The 26,659-nt window shown below is 39.6% G+C and overlaps 3 protein-coding genes and 1 long non-coding RNA gene across 14 annotated transcripts; 2 read left to right on the forward strand and 2 right to left on the reverse strand.

Moving 5' to 3' along the window:
- The first annotated feature begins 293 nt into the window (after nt 1–293).
- Nucleotides 294–26,210, forward strand: LOC116924691. Of its 7 annotated transcripts, XR_006647826.1 has the most exons (10): nt 294–1,042; nt 1,118–2,048; nt 19,338–19,618; nt 19,726–20,050; nt 22,337–22,469; nt 22,553–22,702; nt 22,766–23,070; nt 23,133–23,600; nt 23,667–26,027; nt 26,133–26,210. XR_006647826.1 is itself a non-coding variant. In XM_045174868.1 (7 exons), the coding sequence occupies exons 3-7, from the start codon at nt 22,352–22,354 to the stop codon at nt 25,281–25,283; spliced, it is 2,658 nt and encodes an 885-aa protein (XP_045030803.1). In that variant the 5' UTR covers nt 19,338–19,618; nt 19,726–20,050; nt 22,337–22,351; the 3' UTR covers nt 25,284–26,210. The 7 variants fall into 7 exon arrangements, 1 of the variants encoding a protein (XP_045030803.1); XR_006647828.1 differs by lacking the exons at nt 294–1,042; nt 1,118–2,048 and adding an exon at nt 17,477–17,507; XR_006647827.1 differs by lacking the exons at nt 294–1,042; nt 1,118–2,048 and adding an exon at nt 17,671–17,883.
- LOC116924689 lies at nt 5,211–11,745 on the reverse strand. Of its 4 annotated transcripts, none has more exons than XM_045174863.1 (10): nt 11,288–11,744; nt 10,723–11,222; nt 10,470–10,585; nt 8,652–10,391; nt 7,920–8,153; nt 6,999–7,810; nt 6,360–6,928; nt 5,948–6,072; nt 5,588–5,889; nt 5,211–5,517 (listed from the first exon to the last, which is right to left on the reverse strand). In XM_045174863.1, exons 1-10 carry the CDS (start codon nt 11,527–11,529, stop codon nt 5,499–5,501), a joined length of 4,659 nt encoding a protein of 1,552 aa, XP_045030798.1. In that variant the 5' UTR covers nt 11,530–11,744; the 3' UTR covers nt 5,211–5,498. The 4 variants fall into 4 exon arrangements, with proteins under 4 accessions (XP_045030798.1, XP_045030799.1, XP_045030796.1 ...); XM_045174864.1 differs by having other exon boundaries at nt 7,920–8,789; nt 10,254–10,391; nt 11,288–11,741; XM_045174861.1 differs by having other exon boundaries at nt 7,920–10,391; nt 11,288–11,745.
- Nucleotides 11,897–13,431, forward strand: LOC116924702. 2 transcript variants are annotated; one of them, XM_045174883.1, is made up of 3 exons: nt 11,897–12,668; nt 12,728–13,150; nt 13,243–13,431. In XM_045174883.1, exons 1-3 carry the CDS (start codon nt 12,664–12,666, stop codon nt 13,358–13,360), a joined length of 546 nt encoding a protein of 181 aa, XP_045030818.1. In that variant the 5' UTR covers nt 11,897–12,663; the 3' UTR covers nt 13,361–13,431. The 2 variants fall into 2 exon arrangements, with proteins under 2 accessions (XP_045030818.1, XP_032787127.2); XM_032931236.2 differs by having other exon boundaries at nt 11,897–12,578.
- On the reverse strand, nt 17,202–17,723 carry LOC123473684. The gene is made up of 2 exons (XR_006647859.1): nt 17,605–17,723; nt 17,202–17,527 (listed from the first exon to the last, which is right to left on the reverse strand). It is a non-coding gene; the product is annotated as an uncharacterized LOC123473684 (long non-coding RNA).
- Nucleotides 26,211–26,659: the final 449 nt, after the last annotated feature.

A 26,659-nucleotide genomic window follows, 5' to 3' on the forward strand; every position in this document is an offset into this window, starting at 1 on the left:
ACCCCTTAAAAAATGCATTTGCGAATTGGCTAGTTTGCTTAATTGCTTAATTTCTATCACAGTCGTTGCAAATGAAATACGAGATACGACTTCATCTTTATTCATTTCTATTGGATTGGTAATGAAAAAAAATGTCTCTAGAATCGTTTACTGAAGTCAGAGTCCGAGAACATTTTGTTTTAACTAAATGTCAGAGTCAACAAAACTTTTAATGCTACAAATCACTGTTGGATTTTTTTTTTCTTCTTGTTGCCATGAAAAGTATAGCAAGGGCGTTGATGACAACGCCTGCTACCGTGACAACGCCGACGACTGTCGGGCAGAGTTGCCACTTCCCGGGATTTTTCCTTTCTCAGACGGAACCATGACGGAATGTAACGCGTAGACCGTAGCGTCATAGATTAGATTTGATTCGATTCGATTAAATTCTAATCTATGACTCTGCTGCGCCCTAGAGCCAGACAACACCACAAGGACGGGCGTGCAAGGAGCGTTGACCAAAATTTTGTTCGTAATTGAGGAAGTGTCTTGTAGAATTTCGTCGAAATTAAAAGTGCGGCTATTTTGTTGTCCAGTTTGGTATGGCTCAGCGAAATCAACCTGACAACGGGCTCGGTGGATTTGCCAATTCCAAATTTGTTTTGATAAATGGTGATTTTTGGAACTGCAGGGAGAAGAGGAGGTATATTCAAGGACAAGCCTGGCTTAATGAGTTCACATTCATTGTGCTCCAGTGTTACTGGCAAATCCTTGGTTATATACCCGAATACGAATACGAGACAAATCAGTGGGACTGTGATGCTCAAAGCTATGTTAAGGAAAGGAAACCTCTTAATGAATGTGGTTCATTGGAAATTTTAAAATACATGTTCCAATTTGGTCATGTAATTATCAAAGAACAAAGTAGAGATCTCAAAATATTCCTTCGCCAGACTAGAAGGGTAAAGACACTGAGGAACACTATGACTCACGAGGTCGGAAAATGGACTAATACCAGTGATACGTTACAAGAACTCTTGAATAAAATGAAGAGCACGTCAGAGTAAGTATTAAATACAATTTTTATTTTATTACTGCAGTTTTCATTCTGAAGCCATGTATACTTTAACTTTTGCAGGTGTTTGTCTAGACACATCAAAGGTGAATCGCTCAGTCATGTAAATGGCTTCATTGAAAAATGTGAAGAGGAGCTTGGTAGAATGAAGGGCTACCAAGATTTTTATTAGCTTTCCATTTTCCACTGATTTTACTGTTTTGGCTTGAAGAACAGGAATTGGTAATAAAATTGGTTTGGAAAATTTTTTAAATTCTTTTTTTTCAGTTACTTCCAGTCATGTTCTTGTTTTTCAATTAAATTAAAACAATGTAGATCATGATTACCATCATCGTATTTAAAATTGACATCAGCATTTCTACGTACTCTCTGGAATTCAGTTTTAATGTCGCCAATGGGAAATCCTTGTTTATATCTGTTCAATTAATTTCGACTAACGAGTATTCTTTTAATAGAACAAATTGGAGAGATACATCTGATTTTCGTCGGCATTTAAGAAAAATTGATCGAGACGAACAGGCTATTCACCGTTGCGCTAAATTCATTGTGTAAAATATTTTATAAATTCGGGGTGTGGTTACGAGAAGCATGAAACAGGAAAGGAGAAAGACCACCCTTGTGAGCCCCCTGAAGAAAATGTTGGTACCATGATGTGACTTACCTTAGGCTATGGATGCAGTGTTCTGTCGAATAAGGGAAAACTTGATTCGTTTTGTAAACGAATACGAATAAGCACTAACCTGGTTAGCTACTCTCCTGCATCTAGTAGCAGAAAAAGGTGTACTAACAATCATCGTATGAAAATTTGGCCCGACCCGTGCCTCCTCCTTTCCACCTTAATGCAAGAAGGAACGATGAAAACTCCAAATTTGTCAAACAAACGATAATCGATTATTTGGCTCGTTCTACACAAAGCACGCTAGATGGCATGGTATTCTTGGGAGTATAACAAAATAACAATCTGGCATCACAGGAGGCTGCTCAATCTTTCAAGGTGTGATTTTTAATTTCTGTCAAGATTTCGTAAACATAACCGTTTTGGAAAATTATATATGGTTAATCGTATACAGGTATTGAGTAATCTAATTGACCTTGATGGGCTGCATCGAAAATCATATTATTTTAGTGCTTTACATTTCCCACCATGAATTTGGAATTAGTCTCGCTGAAGACTAATTCCATTGGAGCACTGTCGCCAATAAACTTAACATTTTTCAGCGTTAGACTCAGGAATTTGTCTTTTGGATGCTTTTGTCGTCTTGTACGTGATGGAATTCATTCATTTCAGAATAAGACAAGAATTTATGTCTGGGAAAGGTACCTCAACCCCAAATAATTCCACACAACAAAAACATGATAAAATCTCCTCCACAAGAAGGTAAATTCTTGCATTCCATTTTCCAAGTTGATGAAAGGCACAGGGATTAGATTTTTTTCTTATATTTAATTCTAGTTTTGATTACTTAATAAATTTAGCGATTAGGTTTGTCAATCGATCAATGACGAGTCATTAGTCGACGTTGATAGCTGACCAGAAGTCATTGCTTGTTACGAACGAGATGTTCCCATGGTAACCAGTTTATTTGCTCGAAAACACCATCATAAATTGATGGTTGTTGGAGGGAACTGAAATAATTTATAACTCATGTGTCACTTTCAATGGCGCCAAGTAAAAAATCAATGGCTTGTGTCGGAAATACAAGAAACAGACAAGACCAGTAGGTAGGTAACGTGGAGATGAAAACAAAATCAGATCATTTTTTATATCTTATTGTCATTTTAAAGAATAAGAAATATCTTCATGTTCACCATATCCACGACACAGGACCCCCCCCCTCCTCCCCCCACCTCTATTATTAGGGGGGGCTGGTGTTGGGGGTGGCTAGTGTCGGACGGGGCTTGTGTCGGGGGGGACTGGTGTCGGGTGGTCCAATGTCGCGTTCCCGTTTCGTTTTGGCTTGCTTTGATGGCATAGAATGGGATTCTTGTACGCATTTTTGTTCTACCTTCGCAATGTCGTTCGTTGTGTCTTATGCCTTCAACATCCAAGCACGATCTACCAGGTAGACCGTGATCCAAGGATGACATCCAACTTGTAAAGGTCACGTGACCTTACATTTAATAATGATACAAATGTGGCCGCTAGATGTTGCTACTTGTCAAAGCGCCCAAATGTCCTCCATGTGGTCAGATGTGGCGTACTGGCGTTAACATTAAAGGCGCCTGCTGAAAAAGCAATATTGAAGCTGAAGAACTTCTCAAACGATAGAGCAAATATATCGAACAAGCTGGCAATTAAAGGCTACATCTTTCAACAATATCTCATAAATGGAATGGAAATAGTAAATGAATTTTCCGAAAACTCCCCAATTGCTGAGCTTGATGCCCCAAATGGCTATTACTGAAATGACAAACACATAAATGCGCCTTTGTGTGTAGGTGAGCATGTTTTTAATGAGTGCATTAGCAATTTTCAATTAAGCAATTGGCTTTATCAGACTATTCATAAACTTTATCATAAACAACTTTGAAATCTAATGGAGACACTTGTCAATTGCAGATGTCTTAACTGGAAGTAGTGTGAAAGAAACTCAACATTGTTTCCATTGTTGGTTGACCCTGAATATTGTAGGTGTTTAACAAGGAAGAACAAACACTAGAGTGTCACACTCTTGTCATATGGAAACAAATCAACTAGAGCAATACCATCAGAGCATACCAGGTATTTTAACATTTAGTTCTTGGTGTTTTTTTTTTTGTGTTGTTCATCTGTCTACTGTTTTCCTTGATTCTGGTTCTATACAATTGGGTATAATAACAATGTGACATAGACATTAAGTTAGTTACCAGAGCTATAATCTATTCTGTAACTAATCAAGACTCTGCTTCCTTTTCTAGATGCCTGGTTGATGCAACCTAAGACAGATGGGGATGTGAAGCTGACACTTGCTTGCTAAATTGAATGGATGTTAGATACGTTCTCGACGTTTGCCTTCATGAATTCTTCTCGCGATTGAATTGGTCGGATACGTCCCATTGACACCAGCCTTCCCGTCCGTTGAGCTACGACCATCTTAAGGTAGGAAACTTACACTCTATTTAACACTACTCTCACGATTTTTTTTCCACCACCCCCATTACTAAGGGCACACTTTAGCGTCTGGCCTTTCGCGTTTGTCTACTGCCATGACCATGTTTCAAGCCAAACTTGTTTTTGTTCTTGCTTTTTTTGCAAGAAGACAGATTTGCTTTTTTTAAAAGATTAGGTGCACTGGTCACAGTGTTGTCTGAAACGTCAGCTGGGTCCAGGTGCTACGGACTGCTAAAATAGTGCCCTTAGGTATCGTCAGATTTAATTTACTTTTTTTCTAAAGGGAATTTTAAATTCCTTTTTGTTTTCTTGTCAATTCGCCTATCACGTTTAGATAGCCGAATAGAGTTGTGACTTTATTCGTCTTTTCGCATGAACTCATCCGAGAACATTCGGATTTCATGTCTTCTACATTTGCTTTCTCTCACATGTTGACGTTTAGGATAGCTATGGATTTGATTGGGACAACAAGTTTTGGTTCGAATTTCCTTCACATTTTTTTTTACTCTTACGTTGATTTCTTAATGGCTTACATCAGTTGCGTCGAAGCAATCAGTTGCTAACATTTGTGGTTTTGACAAAAGCAAAAAATTAACGTTTGAAAATTCTTTATCATTTGAAAGAAACGGAATTTTTTTCGAGTGGGGTGAACATTTTCCAACATCTACGTAGAGAAACCGTTGCAACATTTTCAGGCCGATTTTCTGTTGGTTAGTAGACAATTCTTTTATTCTATTTACTTGTCTATTTTTTTTATTTGTTGAGCAAGATATTGCTTAATACATTGTTTTATTGTGGGGCTTAACTTTTATCTTTTGTTTTTTACTTTTCCGTGATGGTGCGAGCTTTTCTTATCGTTGTTTTGCTACAAAGTTGCGTTGGCAATTGGTCAACTTCAAAGGTGAAATATCCACCTGAATTGCTTACGGTACGGGAACATCATGTCCGTTTAGAAAACATGGTTTCTAGTAGAATCTTTTGATCTACCTAAAGGTTATTTGCCGTTGCTGGATTAAGTAATTAAGCAAACACAATGCGCATTATACAGGATCACATCAATCGGCATATTTTCAAATCATTTATTCGTTTTATTTTTATCTACTCCAAAATGTTGTGCTTTGCTACCAGCGTCTTTGTGCATCAAAGAGTCCAAGTGCATTTTATACCTTCACCAGGAGGGGAAAACTACATTCGAGACAATATTACAACGCTATTATTCAGTACGAACCGTAAACTCTAGTTTGAAAAATGGCCAGGCTTCTGTTACATGTAATTCCGTCTGCCTACATCATTTCTCTTTTTCACTGAACAAAAATGATTGCAAGAACCCTACAAGTATTAGGAAAAGCAAACTTAAGCTAACAAAGAACACTGGTTGGCCTAGTGACCGTTCGGGATCGCGAGGAGCATTAAGCGTTTGTTGATTATCTTAGTCACGAGATGCTCCGTCAAGTAGTTCTATGATTTCTTCTATGTCGCTTTTATTATAATGTTGGCGTAATATAGTTCTTGCGTCGTGGCCGTTGGACATGATGCAAATTCCTAGTTCAATCAAGAGCTTAATAGCGTCGATTAATGTTGAGCTTGAATTGTGTTGGCACAGGTAATGAAGCGCATTCCGCCCGTCCTTGTCCATTGCGTTCACGTCGATTCCGAGGCTAGTTATGTCTCTGATTTTTTGCACTAGAGCCGGAGAAGAGTCAGTAGCACATAGTTGACGCAATTCTTCTTCTTTTTCATAAAGCTGAATAGGATAAATTGAAAATAGTCTAGATGATTGGCATCTGTAACATTTGTTATACCTTATTTTCGATGGATTTCATTTGCTTAGCGATCTCTGTCGATGTTATTCTTTTGTTGGCGTTGGTTTCCAACATCCCCCTAAAGAGTTGCTCCACGTAATGGTTTTGTGATTTGCCATCGATTTCTAGGAAAAAAGAAAAGTGCTTCATTAACAGAATGTAGTATTACTGTTAGGAATTATTCTTTATGTTGATAGAATTTCTTTTGTTCTACGTTTTACTTCGTTCTTGTTTATTGGAACCGTAGAAATGAATTAGTCCCGGAATTAGTAATTATGTCTTATTATACCGTTACGTAAAAGGAAAAAACTATAAACTAAAAACGGCATAATGTGATCAATCAAAACGAAAACATGAACCCTTTCCAAATCCAAATATATGCAAGATTTGTACTGTTAAGCCTAGAGCTTACCATGGCACTTGTGTTTGAACTCTTTGGGCAGGAAATAGCCGTCGTTGGCATCTTCTTTCCTAAATTTGCCGTAATATTCGTCAGTTTCTTTGTGTGCCCAGCTGAAAAGCGTCCTGTCCCATTCAATTTTCGCTCGTTTGATGTCTGGTTCTTTCTCATCACCATAATCAATAGGGAAATCAAAAGGCAAAAGAAAAAACCATTTGATTTGTCCCATTGACTCGTCGCATTCAATCAATCCAGCAATCGAGTACATGGATCTCAAATAGCGTTCGTAGTGGTCACAATTGAATTCACTCGAGTTGCTCCCTTTTTTTACTTGTTCACTAACGTCAGCCATGACTTCAAAATCTTCTTTGAAGCTTTTTCCGGTTTCACTTTCACGGTATTGTTCTGCTTTTTCGCGTAGCCATTCTGTTGGGTTGCTCTTACGCAGCTCGGATTGTCCAGAATTTGGCTTCGATTTGGCCCATTCTTCTAAATGTTTCATCAGAAAGTGAAACACTCTGTAACAGCTGCTAAACATGTGGTGGTGCTGCAATCGCGCTCGGGAATTTCTCTCAATTGACCTAACGAAAAGAAGGGAATCGTATGACGTACGTCCTTATTTTTTGTCAAATTGTTACAACATTAACTTACAGTATTTGATGGCAATTTTCACATTTCTCGTGCCATCCCAAACGCATTTTTTTCTTTGCCAGAAAATTTAAAAACTTGTCACCGTAATTGTCGTTTTGTTTGAAAAAGTTCATTTGATTCACATTTGGACTGGCTTTATTTTCTTGGTGCACTTGAATCCCATAGCGAATCAAAAATCTGAGGACGTTTGATTTCTGATCTTCATCCATCCCATTCTTGACTAAGATGTCGATTGCTCTGTCACCATGCGTCGTTTTTTCGTTGATATCCACTCCTTTTTCGATTAAAATTGAAAGTATTTCCAGCAAGTTTGAGCTTGAATGAAATCGACACGATAGATGAAGAGCGTTCCATCCAATAAAGTTCTTTGCGTTCACGTCGATTCCGTGTTGGATTAACATTTGAATTGCGTCCGTTAAGTTTGAACTGGAATTGAATCGACACAAATAATGGAGTGCGTTAAATTCTTCGTTGTCCATTGCGTTCACGTCGATTCCGTTTTCGATGAAGAGTTTAATTGCCTCTACTAAATTAGGACTGGAATTGTATTGACACGAGTAATGGAGCACGTTCCGTCCGCCCTTGTCCTTATCATTCACCTTGTATCCGAGTTCGATCAAGCGTTGTATTTCAATGATTAAATTGGGACTGAAATTGCTTTGACACAAAACATGGAGTTCATTCCTTTTACCCTTGTCCTTTGTGTTAACGTTATCGTCGTGAATGGATAATCCGCTTATTCTAGGTAGAACCGATGAAAACCTTCTCCTCGAAGGTTGCATTTGAAGCAATTTTTCTTCCTCTTCAACGAACTGAAATAAAAAAATTGTTTGACGTATTATTTTTTTATTCGATGTATCAAATGAATTGTCGAGGTTGTTACTTCCCAACCTAAAAAAATAATAATAATAACTATCTTACCTTAAATCTGTCATGCTTATATTCTCCATATTTCAGTTTAGAGAAATCAGTAATAGCTGCGTTCTCTAGGAATCGAATGGCCTCGTCCACGAATTGTCCTCCCCTTTTTTCATATTTCTGCCGTTCTTGTTTGCTCCGATATTCTGTCAAGTAATTGACCGCTTTCATTCCTCTGTAGTCCTTTGCTTTCACGTCGATTCCGAGTTTGACCAACAGTTGAATTGCATCGGTTAAGTTTGTTGTTTCGTCGTATCTACCCAAAAAACGGTCTTGACACAAGTAATGGAGTGCGTTCATTCCTCTGTCGCCCTTTTCGCTCACGTCGATTCCGAGTTTGACCAATTCTTGAATTGCATTGGTTAAGTTTGTTGTTTCGTCGTGTCTACCCAAAAAATGGTTTTGACACAAGTAATGGAGTGCGTTCATTCCATTGTCGCCCTTTTCGCTCACGTCGATTCCGAGTTTGACCAACAGTTGAATTGCATCGGTTAAGTTTGTTGTTTCGTCGAATCTACCCAAAAAACGGTTTTGACACAAGTAATGGAGTGCGTTCATTCCTCTGTCGCCCTTTTCGTTCACGTCGATTCCGAGTTTGACCAACTGTTGAATTGCCTCGGTTAAGTTTGGTGTTGAATTGTATTCACACAAACGATGGAGTGCGTTCTCTTTGTATTGGCTCTTTGCGTTCAAGTCGACTCCGAGTTGAACCAATAGTTGAATTGCATCGGTTAACTTTGGTGTTGAATTGGATTCACACAAATTATGGAGTGCGTTTACTCCTCTGTCGTTCTTTGCGTTCACGTCGATTCCGAGTTCGACCAACAGTCGAATTGCATCGGTTAAGTTTGGTGTTGAATTGTATAGACACAAATAATGGAGTGCGTTCTCTCCGTTGTCGTCCTTTGCGTTCACGTCGATTCCGAGTTCGACTAACAGTCGAATTGCATCGGTTTTGTTTGGTGTTCTATTATATTCACACAAAAAATGGAGTGCGTTAATTCCTCCGTTGTCCTTTGCGTTCACGTCGATTCCGAGTTCGACTAACAGTCGAATTGCATCGGTTAAGTTTGGTATTGAATCTAAACTACACAAATTAAGGAGTGCGTTCTTTTTGTATTTGTTCTTTGCGTTCACGTCGATTCCGAGTTCGACCAACAGTCGAATTGCATCGGTTAAGTTTGGTGTTGAATTGTTTCGACACAAAATATGGAGTGCGTTCCTTTCGTATTGGTCCTTTGCGTTCACGTCGATTCCGAGTTCGACCAACAGTCGAATTGCATCGGTTAAGTTTGGTGTTTTATTATATTCACACAAATAATGGAGTGCGTTCTTTTCGTATTTGTCCTTTGCGTTCACGTCGATTCCGAGTTTGACCAACAGTCGAATTGCATCGATTAAGTTTGGTGTTGAATTGAATCGACACAAAATATGGAGTGCGTTCCATTCGTTTTTGTCCTTTGCGTTCACGTCGATTCCGGGTACGACCAACAGTTGAATTTCATCGGTTAAGTTTGGTGTTGAATTGTAACTATAGAACAAACGATGGTTTTGACACGAATGATGGAGTGCGTTACCTTTGTATTCGTCCTTTTCGTTCACGTCAATTCCGAGTTTGACCCACAGTCGAATTGCATCGGTTAAGTTTGGTGTTGAAAAGTAATCACACAACATATGGAGTGCGTTCCTTTCGTATTCGCCCTTTTCGTTCACGTCGATTCCGAGCTCGACCAACAGTCGAATTGCATCGGTTAAGTTTGGTGTTGAATTGTATTCACACAAAATATGGAGTGCGTTCCTTTCGTCTTTGTCCTTTGCGTTCACGTCGATTCCGAGTTCGACCAACAGTCGAATTGCATCGGTTAAGTTTGGTGTTGAATTGTTTCGACACAAAATATGGAGTGCGTTCCTTTCGTATTGGTCCTTTGCGTTCACGTCGATTCCGAGTTCGACCAACAGTCGAATTGCATCGGTTAAGTTTGGTGTTTTATTATATTCACACAAATAATGGAGTGCGTTCTTTTCGTATTTGTCCTTTGCGTTCACGTCGATTCCGAGTTTGACCAACAGTCGAATTGCATCGGTTAAGTTTGATGTTGAATTGTATCGACACAAATAAACGAGTGCGTTCATTCCTTCGTCGTCCTTTGCGTTCACGTCGATTCCGAGTTCGACCAACAGTCGAATTGCATCGGTTAAGTTTGGTGTTGAATTGTTTCGACACAAAATATGGAGTGCGTTCCTTTCGTATTGGTCCTTTTCGTTCACGTCGATTCCGAGTTCGACCAACAGTCGAATTGCATCGGTTAAGTTTGGTGTTGAATTGTAATCACACAATAAATGGAGTGCGTTCATTTTGGATTGGCTCTTTGCGTTCACGTCGAAACCACGTTGGCTGAAATCTTTGATCATATTCATAAAATCCGATTTCGGCTCTGCAAACTGCTGAAGCAGCTTTTCTTCTTCCTTGACAATCTTTAATAGAAAATAGTAGCGTTGAAGAACAAAATAATTTGTCTGACGAAAAAATTTGAATTTAAACGACGTAATTACTCTTATTTTTATGGATTGAAGTTGAACAAGGACTTGTATAGATGTCATTCTAGTAGCAGGTGGCTTAGTCACCATGTTTTCTATCAAATTACGGGCCCAATGTAATTCGTGAATTTCTGTAATCAAACATTTGAAACACATTAAATTAGCACACACATATTATGATAAAATACCTATTTATTTTTCTTCATTTCAATATTTAAAAAATTTAAAATAAAAGTTAAAACTGGATGTGTTTGAATAGGAAACTTACGATCCATATTAACTGGTTTGTTATCCTTGAGGTTTTCCATGATTGAATGACTATCCTCACCGTAGAGATGTCTTCCTTTTATTATAATGTAACCGAAGACGAGTCCTTCTGCGAAGACATCGCCTTCCTTGCTGGTTTTTTCTAGGCTAAGGTTTTCGCCAAACATTTTTAACAGTTCGGGGGCGAACCAAAGTGGACCTCCTTTGATTCCACTCGTTGTGAATGTTTCCCGTTCGTCGACAGCTTTGGAAAATTCAAAGTCACTCCACTTGATGGTTACCTTATCGCCACAGTCAGTAGGTTTCACAGAAATCAGAATGTTTTCCGGTTTAATGTTTCCATGGACCAGATTCTTTGAATGAATATATTCGAGGCCAGAGGCTAACTGGGAGAAAACCTCAAAGTGATTTGTTAAGGCAGGTCCTTTATATTTTCGAGGATCGTCCTGATTCAGAAACACCTGATCCAATGATGCGTCGCACAATTCCAAAGCGAGATAACTGAAACGCCAATAATCATATGCAAGTTGCCTTTTTAATTGAAATTTATCACCTAATAATCTTACGTGAAATCGTCATCGCTTGCGCAGTGAAGAAGTTTTACAACATTTGGGTGGTCTAACTGCTGCCAAACTTTTAACTCCTCAATTGATGGAAACCCGTCACTTCTCTTCTTAATTCGTTTGACTGCTATACTTTGACCTTTATATGTACCACGATACACTGAACCGAACCTACCGCTCCCCAAAAAATCGTTGCGATCGAATTGGATGCCATCGACATTTACGGCAGTAATAGTCGAAGACATTTTGGGTTTGATTGCAGTCGAGGCTAGTGAAACAACAATTTGTGCGAGCTACTTTTGAAAAATACCATTTGACACTGGAAAACCCTACTACGCTTCGAGTGCTATCAGTTTATCAGTCAGACTATCTGTCAAGCATAAAATGATTCACACTGCAAAATGAGGTATTGAAATTTCGTCAGATGATGATTTTTTTTCGTTGTTGACATCAGAAGCTTGTTGTAGTTTTGCATCAGTTACCTCGTTTGCTCAGTTGGCCTTTCTCTTTGTTTTCTTTATTATTTTTGATATTTGTTTAATGCTTCTCTACCTATTAAACGTTTTGTCATCAAACGTTAGCTATTGCGCTGTACAGTGTCTGTCGCTTTTGACGTTGATCTTATCACGCTGTTTTCTCCTTATCTTTCCTTAAAAAGGAAAAGAAATAGCAGCAGAAGGATCTTATACAGCTCCCCCTCCCCCCACATTTTAATTTTCTTTCTTCTTAATTAAAAAAATTTGCCTTATGTTGACATGCTATGATCCAACTTAACGGAAGATTTCAACAAGCAGAAAACTTTCGGTTGCGTTATCGTCGCTGTACGCAAAACACTTTCCGTTGTGTTTTCTCCGGTTTTGCTGTTGATCCGACAACCGTTGAAATTTCTTGTCGTGTCTTGTTTTTAAACCTATAGATTTTCGTTAAACTGGCGTTATAACAAACTGGATAAGAACATCAAGTCAAATGTGGTGAGCAAAACAACTGATAAAAACCCAACCTAGAAAATCGTAAGCTTTGTCGTCATTGTTTGCCCTTCGGTCAAGTCTACAGGTTTTAGTGAATTTATTAGTTGTTTTGTTGTTGTTGTTGTTGATCCAGAAACCGCTGAAATACTGTGTCGTAGAAAACAGCTTTCGTAACTAGCATAATAATATAAAACGATGATAAGAACAGGGACTCGAGGTTTTATCGGTAAACCACCTGATAAAATTTCCGCCTTTAAGACCAGGGCTACATTTCTCTGGTCTTTTGTCCACTGTGAAACAACGCCCTTCAAATGTAAATCTACTAGGTAACACAGATTCTAACTAGATCTTCCGAAAAACAAAGTGGGCAGGCTTGAAGTGAGCGACAGAGTACAACTCCGTTCTGTTCCGATGAAGTATCTCGTAGAGTTTTATTCAAAAATAAAAGTCAAAGTTATTTGCTTTTTATTTTTAGCATGGCCCAGGGGAACCAACCCAACAACCGCCTGGGTGGTTTTGCAAACCGTACATTTGTTTTGATCAACGGAGAGTATTGGGATTGCAACGTAAATAGGAGGCGTATTCTAGGACAAGTTTGTCTAGACGAATTCGCAGACATTCTGCTCAAATGGTTTCTATTGGTATTGCGACACCCACCTATGTATGACGATAGATACTCTCGTCAGCTTCTTGAAGAAAAGGGTTCACTGGAAGTTTTGAAATTCGCTTATGACTATGCTGCTTCAGTTGACAATGTGGAAGACACGACCCTAGATTGGAATTTCGCCGACTATGTTGATCATTTAAGGAAACGGAGGAACCAATTGACTCACGATGTCCGTTCGTGGACGATTGAAAGTTTTGAAGACTTCTTGAAGACAATGAAAGATGCGTCAAAGTGAGTACCACAAGACTTTTTCATTTATTTTTATTTATTTATTTTATCTATTGTTTTTATTCCAAATCCACGTATATTCAAATGTTTCTTAGTTATTTGGTTCAACCCCCCGGTCGCTGTGACGCCGCTTTGACAGAACGTGTGAACACCTTCATTTCAAAATGTAAAAGGGAACTCGATCACATTGCGCAGTTTCGTAACTTGTATTAGCTACGCACAACGATGTGACTTGTAATAGTTTTTTGTTGCTATTTGGTAATAGAACTGAAGAACCTCGTAAATGAGGTGTCATTATTTTTTTCTTTAAAAACAGCTACATTTCTTTTAAGCAATTTAGCCAAACTGTACAGTACAAAGTTATATTCTTTACTGGCGTATTTATTCGCTTGTAGGGAATGGAGTCGTGATATGTCGTTATTGAACTTCTGATTCAATAACCTAGTACTCGTTTCATGACACAAACTGGAGAGACCCTGATTTTGCGTCAAAGTTTAACTGTCCGAAATTAATCGTGGCAAACGGACCACTATTCACTGTTGTGATAAATGTGTTGCGTTGCGAATTTCAGTTGAATTTAGAATGCAGCGAAATGACCAAGCAGACGACGACCTGTCATTTCTTTTGATTCTAATGACAGCCGCTAGATGGTATCTGAGAAGTACTGTGAATAACAACTTGGTCTCCGCGAGACGGTCTCGAAGGGTCGAGACCGTCACCCGTACATCCCAGTGGGACTATCCCGGCCCTCTGATTGGCTCTCTTCACCCTTACATCCTTCTATGTCTTTCTGCTTTCCGCTCCCACATTTTCCTGATGTACACAGTGTGGTTTTCCGTGGGGCTGCCGCTTTGATTTGTTTGTTTCTTTCGTGTATTTTTATTATTTACATTTATTGTTTGTTCTTTATTAAGTTTTACAAATACAATATTATTTAAAAAAATTATTTAAATTTCCCGTATAGAGGTTTTTCCATTTGGTTCGTGTAAGTAGAGGGAAAAGTCGGTGCGGCTAGTCGACTAGTGCGCACCATGGCGGGGGATAGCCGAAACTTGCTGCAGACTTCGCTTGATCAAACCTATAGACACAACTGTGTCTATCGCTTGCAAACCTATAGACACAGCTGTGTCTATAGGTTTGATCAAGCGAAGTCTGCAGCAAGTTTCGGCTATCCCCCGCCATGGTGCGCACTAGTCGACTAGCCGCACCGACTTTTCCCTCTACTTACACGAACCAAATGGAAAAACCTCTATTACTGGGAGATGAGGGTTAACTTAGACCCGCTAAACTGCACCGACCTACCTGAAAAATGCCGAAGCGGTTTACTTCTCCAATAAGGAAATTTTGAGCAATATTTTTACAGAAATGGATAGATCTTATCAAGATATATCCATTCCTATAATTGTTAAAACTTTTGGACTTATAGTTTTCCCGATTGTCCCAAAATCGGGTGTTGAAACCGTTTTTCTCCAGCCCGCACCAACCCAGTTGCCCATGAGAGTTCATTCACAATAATTCTGATGGAAACACACCGATGTTTAATTCATTCCTGTTTTATAAATTGAAAAGCGATTTAATAAAGGTATAAGTAGTGTAATAGCATAAATTAATAAATTAAAAACAAAAATCCAACGATAACGAAAAAATATTCATACACAAAAAAGTTTAAAAAAAATTTATATTGTTACTTAAGTCTATTGGATCTAGTATATATATCTAGAGCGCAAAAACTACAAACAACGTCTTGTCCAAAATTTGTTTGTTTATGAAAATTATGTTAATTATTTTACAGAAATGGATAGCGCTTACTAAGAGCTATCCATTTCTGCAAAATTTATTAATTTTTTCCTTATAGTTTTCCCGCAATAAATTATTGAAATATGACGTATTTTTATGAGGGGGGTTCCTTAGCCCCGCTAAACCGCACCGACCTACCCGTAAAATGGCGAAGCGGTTTACTTTCCTAATTAGTACACCTTAAGCAAAATTTTTGCAGAATTGGATAGACCTTATCAAGATTTATCCATTCCTATAAGTATTAAAACTTTTGGACATATAGTTTTCCCGATTCTCCCAAAATCGGGTTTTGAACCTTTTTTCTCAGACCCGCACCAACCCAATTGCCCATGGATGACAATTAACAATAGTTATAATGAAAACACACCAATATTTAATTTATTCCTGTGCTATAAAATTTAAAACGATATAATGAAGATACAAATAGTTTATTAACAAAATAGTAAGTTAGAAACAATAAATATAAACATAAATAATCATAAATAAATAAACATGAAAAACAAACAAATGAAGGCGGCAGCCCGACTACTCCACACACGCCACAGCCCCACAGGCCACACACCACAAGCAGAAGGGGTTGAGGGGCTATAGGGTGAGGAGAGGGAGAGAGCCAATCAGAGGGCCGGGATAGTCCCACTGGGATGTACGGGTGACGGTCTCGACCCTTCGAGACCGTCTCGCGGAGACCAAGTTGGTGAATAAAAACAAACTGGCATCATGGTCTATAAACTGGAGGTCTACGGACTGTCGTCTGCTCCAGATTTTGTCTGCTATTTTTTGAAACTAAAATCCGGGCATCCGGTAGAGGCGCTGACTGTCCGGATCAGTCATAACAATTCATTGTTAGGACATGGTTAGGACCTGGTGCATCATTTGGAAAAGTAAGTTTTTGGTTTTTAATTATTTTCTGACAAGTCTACAAGTTAACTTTGTTGTCTTTGGACAGCTGACGATGGCCTAATGATGACAGTTTTTTTCAGACTTCTTTCGTGTGGAAGAACACGCCCTCGCCCGAACGTCAATTTGACAGGCGTTATTCTTTTCAGATCGTATAACGAGTTGTTTCCGATGAAACGGCAAATGTACGTTTACGAGGGTGTGTTTGATTTTATTTCGTTGGATAACAATTGGAAACGAATATTTCTCTATAGGCCATCGGTATATTAAAAAACTATATTACACCTCCTGACTTTAGACGGCCAGGAATTTCATAGCTCTTAATCATGCACATCAGCCTAGAATTCACAATTTCATCCCTTCAGCCGTTCAAATATCGAACGCCGTTCTTGCCATTTTTGGATGAAACGACGGAATACGAATGCGAAAAAGTCTGCATATGATGGGCATTCACGTTAGAGGTGTGTTTATGCAAAGCGATGCGTATATAAGAATAGAAGAGAGAGCGAGCAGCAGGCGTATTATATTGTACGGGTGTGGTCTATTAGCAAGTCAAGACGAGTCTGCTATGCATCACATTCGAATCCGATTAGGGACATGTACGCGGCATTGACTCACAAAATTGAGATTTTTTTTTTTTTTTCTAATTTTTTAACAAGCTCCTCGAAGAACCGACTCCTATACATAAGACCCCTTTAACAAACTATACATATAGAAAACGATGAATTGAAAATTCATTATTGAGTGAATGTGATGCGTCATACATATAGCCATTAAACACTAGCGAATCGCTGCCGGATGCGATAAAGACAGCACGTGTATATTTAACAAAAAATATATCTAAATAATTCTGTAGACATGTGACACCTCATGCGGCAATGCTGTTCTGTATTATATACCTTCCTTCTTTTCAACAACATCCGCACAGAGTTCAACGCTGTCGTTTACAACTGTCTCATTTTGCGTGTGTCGCTCTTAATACATTCATTGTACACTGGACGTGTTTGATGGCTTTCTGCTGATTTGAGTCTCTAATATCAAACAGCCCGTCGCAGAGAGAAGAAACGAACTGACTGTATACTAATATCTACATATACACTCGTGCACAGGATATAATGTGGCCGTCGTCCAGCGCAAGTTTCGCTTCGCTCGAAAATTTGGTTTCGTCAATGTTCGTGTAGCTGATAGATGGTTGCGTTGGGCCAGTGACCAGGGCCTTTCTTAATCTCGTTGTTTACTTTGTCGTGTGGCTGATTCGAGTGGTCGACAATTTTTTTCTCACATCGAATCCAAGCGCTTCAAGAATGAGGCTCAGCAAAAATTGAAAGAAAAGCAACAAAAACACCGCAAAATGTCAAAATTGGTTGTGTAAAATGTTTATTAATGTGCAATATCAGTGTATCTATTTACACAGTGTAAGATATCCAGATGTAATACAAAAATTAAGTTGAAACCAAAATGTTTAAGCAAAATTTCTTATTTTCCGCGGGCTTACCAATGTAATTTGATGACTGATGCGGACAGTCAGCGCCTCTAGTGGATGCCCGGATTTTTGCTTCAAAAATTAGCAGACGAATCGTCAAAATCGGGTCTAGCAGACGACAGTCCGTAGACCTCCAGTTTATAGACCATGCTGGCATCATGGCAGGCAGCTCAATCTTTCAAGGTATGATATTTCATTTCAGTCTAGATTTTGAAACCATAATTGTCCTTGAAAATTATATATGATTAACAGAATACAAATAATGAGTAAATTTATTTACCTTGTTGGGCTGGATTGGAGAGATATTATTTAGTGCTTTTCATTTCCCACCATGAATTTGGAATTAGTCTCGCTGACAAGCTTACGAGCACTGTCGCCAATAAACTTAACATTTTTCAGCGTTAGACTCAGCAATTTGTCTCTTGGATCCTTTTGTCGTCTTGTACGTGATGGAATTCATTCATTTCAGAATAAGACAAGAATTTATGTCTGGGAAAGGTACCTCAACCCCAAATAATTCCACACAACAAAAACATGATAAAATCTCCTCCACAAGAAGGTAAATTCTTGCATTCCATTTTCCAAGTAGATGAAAGGTACAGGGATTAGAATTTTTTTCTTATATTTAATTCTAGTTTTGATTACTTAATAAATTTAGCAATTACATTTGTCAATCGATCAATGACGAGTCATTAGTCGACGTTGATAACTGACCAGAAGTCATTGCTTGTTACGAACGAGATGTTCCCATGGCAACCAGTTTATTTGCTCGAAAACACCATCATAAATTGATGGTCGTTGGAGGGAACTGAAATAATTTATAACTCATGTGTCACTTTCAATGGCGCCAAGTAAAAAATCAATGGCTCGTGTCGGAAATACAAGAAACAGACAAGACCAGTAGGAACAACTGCAGAAGCCAACAACCGTATTTCCTCCCTAAAGGGACCTTAACGAATCATTAACGAAATATCAACTAAAGGGAAGAGAAGCCCTCAACAATTGGGGAAAAGGAGGGGGGTGTTCATTAGAGTAATAATAATGAAGTCCCCTCTTAATGCATGAGCCCCAAGCAATGTTTCCTCCACACAACCAGAAGCTCGCAGTGTTCTGCCGAATAAGGAAAAAATTTATTTGAATATGAATACGAATAAAATGAAAATTGAATCGAATAAAGAATAAGAATAAAGAATAAAAATAAAAAATGAAGAATAAAGAATAAAGAATAAAAATAAAATTTATTTTCATTCGTATTTCGAATAAATTTTCGAATAAATTTTCGAATAAAATAAATTCTAATGATTTTCTTAATTTAAGGATGATGTTTCGATTTTTGAATCATAAAATTAAAAACAATTAATAATAAATAATTAAGCAAGTGATTTCTTTATTTTGGTGACACAGCCAGTCCAATCAAATCAAACAAAAAAAACTTCAAAATCAACGGAATCCAGAATCATGGAACAGTAGAAAATGGAAACGGGAAAAAAATTGAAACAAGTCCAAATTAATACGTAAACGTAACAGCTTAGTTTTATACTTTAAGTTCTTCCAGAAGTAGTATCACTAATTCAAGAGTGTGCTAGTAGCAGACAATTATTGGCCTCATGACATTTTCAATGGCTAAACGGAAAAAATAACTCCAAACAAAAGAGCAACGGCTAGCGGAAACAAAGATTTTTAAACTTAGAGGAACTTTATTTTTTATTCGATTTTTCCATTTAAATATTGGATAATCGAATAAAAAATAAAAATAAAATACAGGTAAAAAATATTCGAGAATAAAGAATAAGAATAAATCGAATAAAAATTTATTCGAAATAAAGAATAAGATTTTATTCGTATTCTTATTCAGAATACGTTTTTTATTCGAAAGAGCTTTATTCGGCAGAACACTGGAAGCTCGTTATATCTATCACTGTTTCTTTTTTTTCTCTCTCTTCAAACGAATTGCTTTCATATAATTCAGTGGAAAACTTTCTAATTTATTTGAATATTTTTCTTTTTTTTTAGATTCCTTCTCACGGACATCAGACGAAAGAAACAAATGCAACGATCCGTGAATGCTGCAGTGAGAAACAGTAAAGCAGCGTCGCCATTGGTCGAGCTTTGGCGGTCAAGCATGGCGGTCGAAAGAAGAAGAAGAAAAGGTTTTGAATTTCATACATTAGTACTGTAAAATTCTTGTTGTAAAAAAAAAAAAAAAATAGGTAAAAGAAAACGAGCATTCATTTGTGCAGTAGCCGGTAGTCGCTAAAATGTGAAAGACATTGAAACCTGTCAACCATTAGCAGGTATACCAAGACATATTGCCCCCTCTCTCTATTTTTAAGAAAAAAGATCTTTAACTCAACAATTTCTTTTATTTTTTTTTAAAACGTCCTCGCTACTACCATACTAGTGTGTGTAAACTACACGAGAGTCGGATGGAGGGAAATTTCAGAAAGAAGATGGGCGGAGCTAAAAACTGGCTCGCGCTCGCCTCGAGGGCCTTCTTCAGTCGCGTCGAGGTCTCCATGACGACTGGAGGTTTCTGAAACATTTCTCCCCTTCTCGTTCTAACAAACACTTGCCAGTGTAAAGTGAGCCTTGAAACCGAAGTGAAACACACTAAAAAAACACCCGAGTGTTGTCTGGAAACTAAGGTTTTTCTAACGTGAGGATTACATCGAAGCCCATCAAGTTGATTGCCATCAACCAACGTTTCACACACACACACACACCAGGTAATTCGACTTTCTTGCAATGTGGCAACGTGCGTTTTAGAACACAAATTATTTTTCGCTCGCTCTTGCGGTGTGTGGGAACATGTTGTTCTTTCTCTCTGTGCGTCTCTGAGAGAGAATATGTTTTGTAAGCCGCCATTCAGCTAGGCCGTTCTTCTTTTCGAGAAACGTCTTGTGTGTTTGTGAATTGCCAGTAGTGTTCCCATTTTTTTTCTGTATGGAATTGTAAGAATTGTGAAAAGAAAGATTAACCACCCGTTGCCTTTGCCAAAAAGGGTTGGCCAGCACCCACAGGTAACAAACACACGAATCTTTTTTGTTGTCTAGGGGGGTGGTGTTCGTTTCGGACAAAAGTGCCAGTCTTTATTCTCTGAAGGAATAAAAAGAATCCAATAAAATGCTCGGCCGAGGCCATTTAGGGTTTTTCGAAGCTATTGGATTTGTTTTGCTTCAGCTTAGAAAAGAAAACTCGCAGATGTGGACGACGTGCTTTTCACTCGACGACTCGGGTTTCCTTTTGTCACTTTTGCTTGAATCCCTCAAAATGGGTGAAAATCCCGAGCCTTTTTTTCATTTAGAAGTTTGTATTCTCTTCCTTTTGTATGTGATTAAATCTCTCGATTTATGGCTGTCACCATTTCCGAGCTTTCTTTAAATCCTCGAAGAAGGGAGAAGTAGAGGGTGGGTGGGAGGGATGACAGGTGATTATACGCAAACACCTTTTCGTTTCTTTTTTTTTTTTTTTTTTTTGGTGGTGGGGTCTGTCAGTATGTCAACAGGGATGACACTCCCTCATCCGGGGATTATTGTTTTTCCATCATCTTAATGAGTTTTATTTTTTTTTCTCTCTTCGAAATAATAAGGCTGTACGAAACTGCCTAAAAGTGAATCAAATCCAAAAGAAGAACTAAAAACAAGGAACAATTTGACGCAAGTTCATTTTTAAAAAGCAGCTGCATGTCTGGAAAAGCGTTTTTCCAAGTAAAAAAAAAATATCCTCCCCTTTTTTTCTTCTCTTAGTCTAAGGTTTTTTTTTTTTTCGAATAAAGTGTGTGTGTGTGTGTAAAAACCTTTTTGAAGGGTAAAGTAGAGAGTCAGCCAAGTGGACATCCCGGAAGCAGGTGGACCCGGTGTGTGCGTTAGAGGGTCTTTTCTTGTTGTTTTTTAGGGTGGAGGAGGGTGAAAGAAGAAGAGCTGGTTGGTGGTTGAAACTCAAACACACGCCAACCACCCCTCCTTCCTCCGCAGGGTAAAGGGGGGGGGGGAGGAAAAAAGATTTTTTTTATTTTTTTCTCCTTCACTTGAGAACGTGTAGGCCAGGTGCTTTACGCGATTCATTCATAGGTTTCCGCAATGGATTTTGGGTGCCATCGTCGAGGCGAACAAAAATATCGCCCGAAAACTTGGTGACTGAACGGAAGTGAAATGCGATACGGAACTATGGCCGACACACATGTGCCAGGAAAACACATCAGCACGCACTGCCAACGGAGGGGGGCTCCGTGACGTTTCTAGCCAATCGTTTCCTTCTGCTGGAAACACACGCCAGAAATATGGAAGAGAGAAACAGATTTTGGGTTGTCGTAAAAAGATGATTCTTTCACCTCAAAAAGGAAACTTGGGTTGTGTGCAACATCACCCCAAAGGTCATCCGCCCGTCAGACACACATTGTGTACAAGACTCTCTGCTTTCTCTCACTTGTGTTGCGGCTGCCGCCAATTTGGCACCATCACGTCCTAGATCCTTTTCTTTTATAAACGAACAGAAAGAAAAAGCAACAGCTGTGCACAGACGCCTGCAGACACACACGCACACACACACACACACACAATGTCTTTGCGTCATGTGATTATAACATGTAGGTTTATCGCCATAAGGTGGCGACCTTTCTCTAACCAATTAGAAATTTCTCGAAGAAAAAAAAGGCAATTCCCCTACCCTTAAAAAAAAAAAAAAAATATGATCAAAGTATCAATGACCTCCCGACCACCTCCTCCACCACCACCGAAAAACTTGTGCGCATTTATTTCATTTTTTTTTTTTTCCTTGACTCTTGCGAACTCTGAACCGGAAATGTCTGTTGCAGCTGCGTTCGCATCCGCCTTTTGTACAAGCAGCCGAAACGAGAGATGAGCTCTCATATTTTATTTTCCCGTCAGCTAAACCCGTTCCCCTTTTCTTTTAACTTTATTTTTTAAATTTTCAAACTTGTGCGGAGAAATGTAGACGGGACAAACAGTTTTCAGTCAACAATTTCTTATTCTTATTTCGTGTGCGCATTGAAGGTTCACCGGTCGGCCATGACAGTCGACGCCGGACGCCGACTCTTATTGCTCAGCGTCTTCCTGTGGCTGGGTCATCGAGACTGTCGAGCTCTTGTGCCCAGCAGCCCAACAACAGATCAACATGTTCAAATTGGTATAATTTATTCAAATTGCTCATTTTTATTGTTTTGTTTTTTGTTTTCATTCCATTCCATTAATGAGTCATTCTCGAAATAGTGCTGTTACATCGGAGAGGGTTGGATTGCGATGCCGACAGCAATAAAATTGGCAACAGCGTGAGCATGTCAGCAAGTCAACGAGAAACGGCCGCGCGATGGGCATCCGAAATCCTCAACAACCAAACGAAACCTCATCTCTTCTCCATAGGTAAATATTCATTAGTTATTTTTGAAAAAAAAAACCATGAAAAATATCGTGACACGCAATTAGATGTGGAAGTGATGGACACGTGCGGCAGCGTCCAAGCGACGGCCAAACGGTCGCTACAAGTCGTCAGGCAAATTAAAAGCAGCGGAACGGCCGTGCTGGGCGTCATCGCCTTGGAGGAGGCGGACGTCCTTGCCGAAGCGGCTCGTGTCCTTCGACGTCACAACATTCCATTGGTGGTAGCCACACCTAGAGCCGCTGAAAGTGAAGCTGCTTCTCTACTCCTCTACGCTCCAGACGATCCGGCCGTTTTTACCCAACCGGACAACGTCTTTTCAGCCGTACCCAATACCGCCGCTGTCGCCAGGGTAATGACCATCATTTTTAAATCTCTAATTTTCGATGATTAAACATCAATGAAATCATTTAGGCGACGATGGCAGTGGCCAAGGGAATACAGAGCCAATCCATCCGCATTTTGGGGACGTGTTGGCGGACGATCCGGATGGCGGAACGAGCCGCTCGCCATTTGAATATCAGAGTGATATCCGCTGAGCATTTGGTCGGCGACTATTCCGGTAGTCCGACAGCCTACATCGCCAATCTGACGACGCATCAACACGTGCTGGAACAACAAGAAGGTGTCAGGGTGGCTTTGCTGATGGAACCCGATGAACTGGCCGACTTTATGAACCAGGCCGTCAGAATATCTAGCGGGAGGAAAATCACTTGGCTTCTTGGATGTGTGGCGGGTGTTGTCAGTCCGCAAATCGCAGCTCAATGGGCGCTCGATCTGTCCAGCAGCGCATTTCTTGTCGAACCCCATTTACTGGAACTGGCCGGATTAGCCGATTATATGCGACTTCATGGTGTTATTCACCATCCGCTCGATAACGAGGTCGGTTAATTGATTGAAATTGGAGTCGAGTACATTTTTCATGGCATCTCTTTGTTTGTTTATTAGATTCCGCATATCGTTCAAGCCGTTTCGGCTCTCGGCGCTGCGTTCCACTTGCAGGAATTGTCCAGTTGTGTTCAACAGCAGTCGGCTAACGGCACTAACGATGAGAACAACAGCACCAGTGAGTTCGACTGCAGTCCGGCGTTTGCTGCGGATCCTTCGCGAGTTCCCAGTCAAATGTTGACGGCCCTACGCCAATTGAGTATGCCCGCCACATCAAATGCAAGAGGTCCAGCTGAACTGGAAGGCACGTCCAACCATTTTACGCCGTCCGGCCGACTTGTAGCCAACCGTTACCTCATCCAGAAATTGATGGCCGGCTCTGGTGAAAGTTCACCGGTCGCCTGGTACTCTGACGACGACGGTCTCGTCTTAGCCGCCATCATGACGTCACAATCCCGTTTCGACTTTTTTGGCCACGTCTCTTCCGTCCCTCTTTTAACGTCCGTCCCTCCTTTTGTCATCGACGAACGGACGATTGATTACAACAACAACAACATTAAAGTCGAAGGCACGGAAGATCCCGAACAAGAAGCGACTGGACTTTTCCTCGATGACGTTAATAATCTCATCACAGCCAGTCCGTCATCTCGTCCGCTTTTCCTTTTCGTTCAAGGACGGACTTGGGCGGCTTCCATATTGGCCGTCTCTGCCACTGAATTGCTGGCCGCTTTCTACATCCTCGTTGTTCTTATTTCACGCATGTGCGGAACCGATCGCACCACCAGCGTCCGGCTGTCGAGCACTCAGACCATGTCGCTTCTTCTTTTGTTGGCCGTCATGGCTCAGTTGACGAGCGTGGCCCTCTTTGTTCTACCCGGACTGGCTACTCATTTGAAATTCTTTCTTCCCCCGTTATTCCTCGTTGCCGGTTACGCTCTTCTTCTGGCCAAGCTCTTCCAGTTCCGACATTTGGCCTCTGCCGGATTAGGCGGATCTGTCCCTCAATGTCCCCTCTACGTGGCCGTTTTGCTGGCCCTAGCCGTTCAAGCGGCTGTCAGTGCTCATTTCTATACTCAACAGGAACAGCAGCGCCAAATGTTGACAACGATCAACGACAACAACGATTTACCTTTGCTCTACCTTTTCCTGATGGTGCTGGTGACCATCACGGCCCTGTACGCGTCCAGCTTGAAACACATCCGCCAACAGCATCGAGAAGCTCAACTGATTCTCATCGCCACGTTGACGTCAGCCGCTTTGATGATGGGCTGGACGCTGGTCGTCACGATGGCCGATGAAGAATATCGCGATGCTGCAACAGCTGGATTGATGGTCCTCTTGGCCGCCTCCGTCCTCGGTTCCATCTTTATCCCGCGAGTGGTGCAGTTGAGTCGGCAAAGGAGACAACTGTCTATCAAGTCGACTTACGCTTGCAATATTTCAATGGCTTCCGGAATACCCACCAGTCCGTGGCTGGATTACAATTTCACCAGTGCAAAGGACAAGCAAATGTTACAGCAAAATTACAGCTCGAACAACTGCAGCAGCAGTAATTGTACTAATAGTTATAGTAGTTATAAGAATCAGAGTAGCGATAATAACAAAAACTTAATGAATGATGTAAAACTATCTGGCAGTGGACTTATGAGGCATCCACAGTACTCTGGACGCCATTAAAATGAAAAATAAAAAACGCCAGACAAGCCCCCCCAACCCAAAAAATCAACCATGCATTAAATATCGATCGTTTTTTTTTTTCACGTTTTTTTTTTAAATTAAAATTATAATTTTTTTTTGTTTCTCGTCCACCAGCAAAACAAATCTATTCTTGTCATTTAATTAAAACCCCACTTATTTTTTTTCCTCGCCTCGGTTATTTACAAATGTATTTTTCGTGTTTGTGTTTACTCAAGGTCTCTTTTTTTAACGACGACAATTCAATAATAAATGGTAGGACGTTTCAAATATCGTTCTACGCTTTCACTAATGATGAAAGTCTTATTGGACATGTTTTAAGGCATTTTCGTGCGTTTTATTCGGGAGGAAATGCAAAACTTGCAATTCTTAAATTTAAAATGTGTTGCTTGTTTTTACCGCTAGATGGCTGTTTTGTTGTTTGCTTAACTGGATTGGGCCGAAGCACCACGTTTTGAAAGCAAAGTTTTATATTTATTCTAGAGAAAATCTCCGGATACGAATGTTGTGCTGCACAGTTTTATTATTTTTTCCATTGATTTACTGCAAATTTTTTACTAAATTGAAGGTTAGAAAATATTTGCCAGTTTAATTAAATCCGACAAATTTGCATTTGAGCTACAAATGCCATCGGCTGTACACCGTGACTTGCCATCAGATTTCTCAGCCAATTCATTTTAAGGCGACAGTCATTGTTAGTGAAAATGTTGGTGATTAAGTTAACAGGTAGAAGTAGCTGCTTGTTGGAATAAGAAAAATGCATGATGTGCTCAACAAAATCTTTGACTTCCCGTGGTGTTATGTTTGTGAAAGTATTGTCTTCTTTTCAAGGTGTCACTTGGTGCCTGATGGCTAAACAATGAAGAATTGAGAGAAAAATGAGTGTTTTAAAACACAGTATGAGGCTGGGGAAAAAAAGTATAGGGAAATCTATGAAGGTGAAAATCAATAAATTGATTCTTGGTAGGTCTTCAGTTCTCAAAAGGCTGGTATTGTTCAAAATATTTAATTTAATCCTACGTTTTTGTTTAAAATTGTTAAAATTTTCTATAATAAGAGGTCTTTAGTTGCATTTGTCACTACCCAAGCAGAAACAAAAGCTGTTGGTACTGCCAAGTATTGTTGTAACTTGTAAGCATCACCTTGCAGAAAATGGTTCTAAATGGATTTTTAGCATTGCTTGCTTTTCAGTTGGTATGTAGTTAAGCTCTGAAAATCACTTTAAAATTCCATAATTCCTATTAAATTGGAACTTCCTAGATGGTTGGATGTAGATAGCACATGAAGATTCAAAATGCATTCTCTCCTCCAGGTATTTTATCTTGCTTTGTGTCAGCTGTTTTTCATAAAACTTTGTG

This window comes from Daphnia magna, linkage group LG6 (assembly GCF_020631705.1).
Source record: "Daphnia magna isolate NIES linkage group LG6, ASM2063170v1.1, whole genome shotgun sequence".
NCBI lineage: Eukaryota > Metazoa > Arthropoda > Branchiopoda > Diplostraca > Daphniidae > Daphnia > Daphnia magna.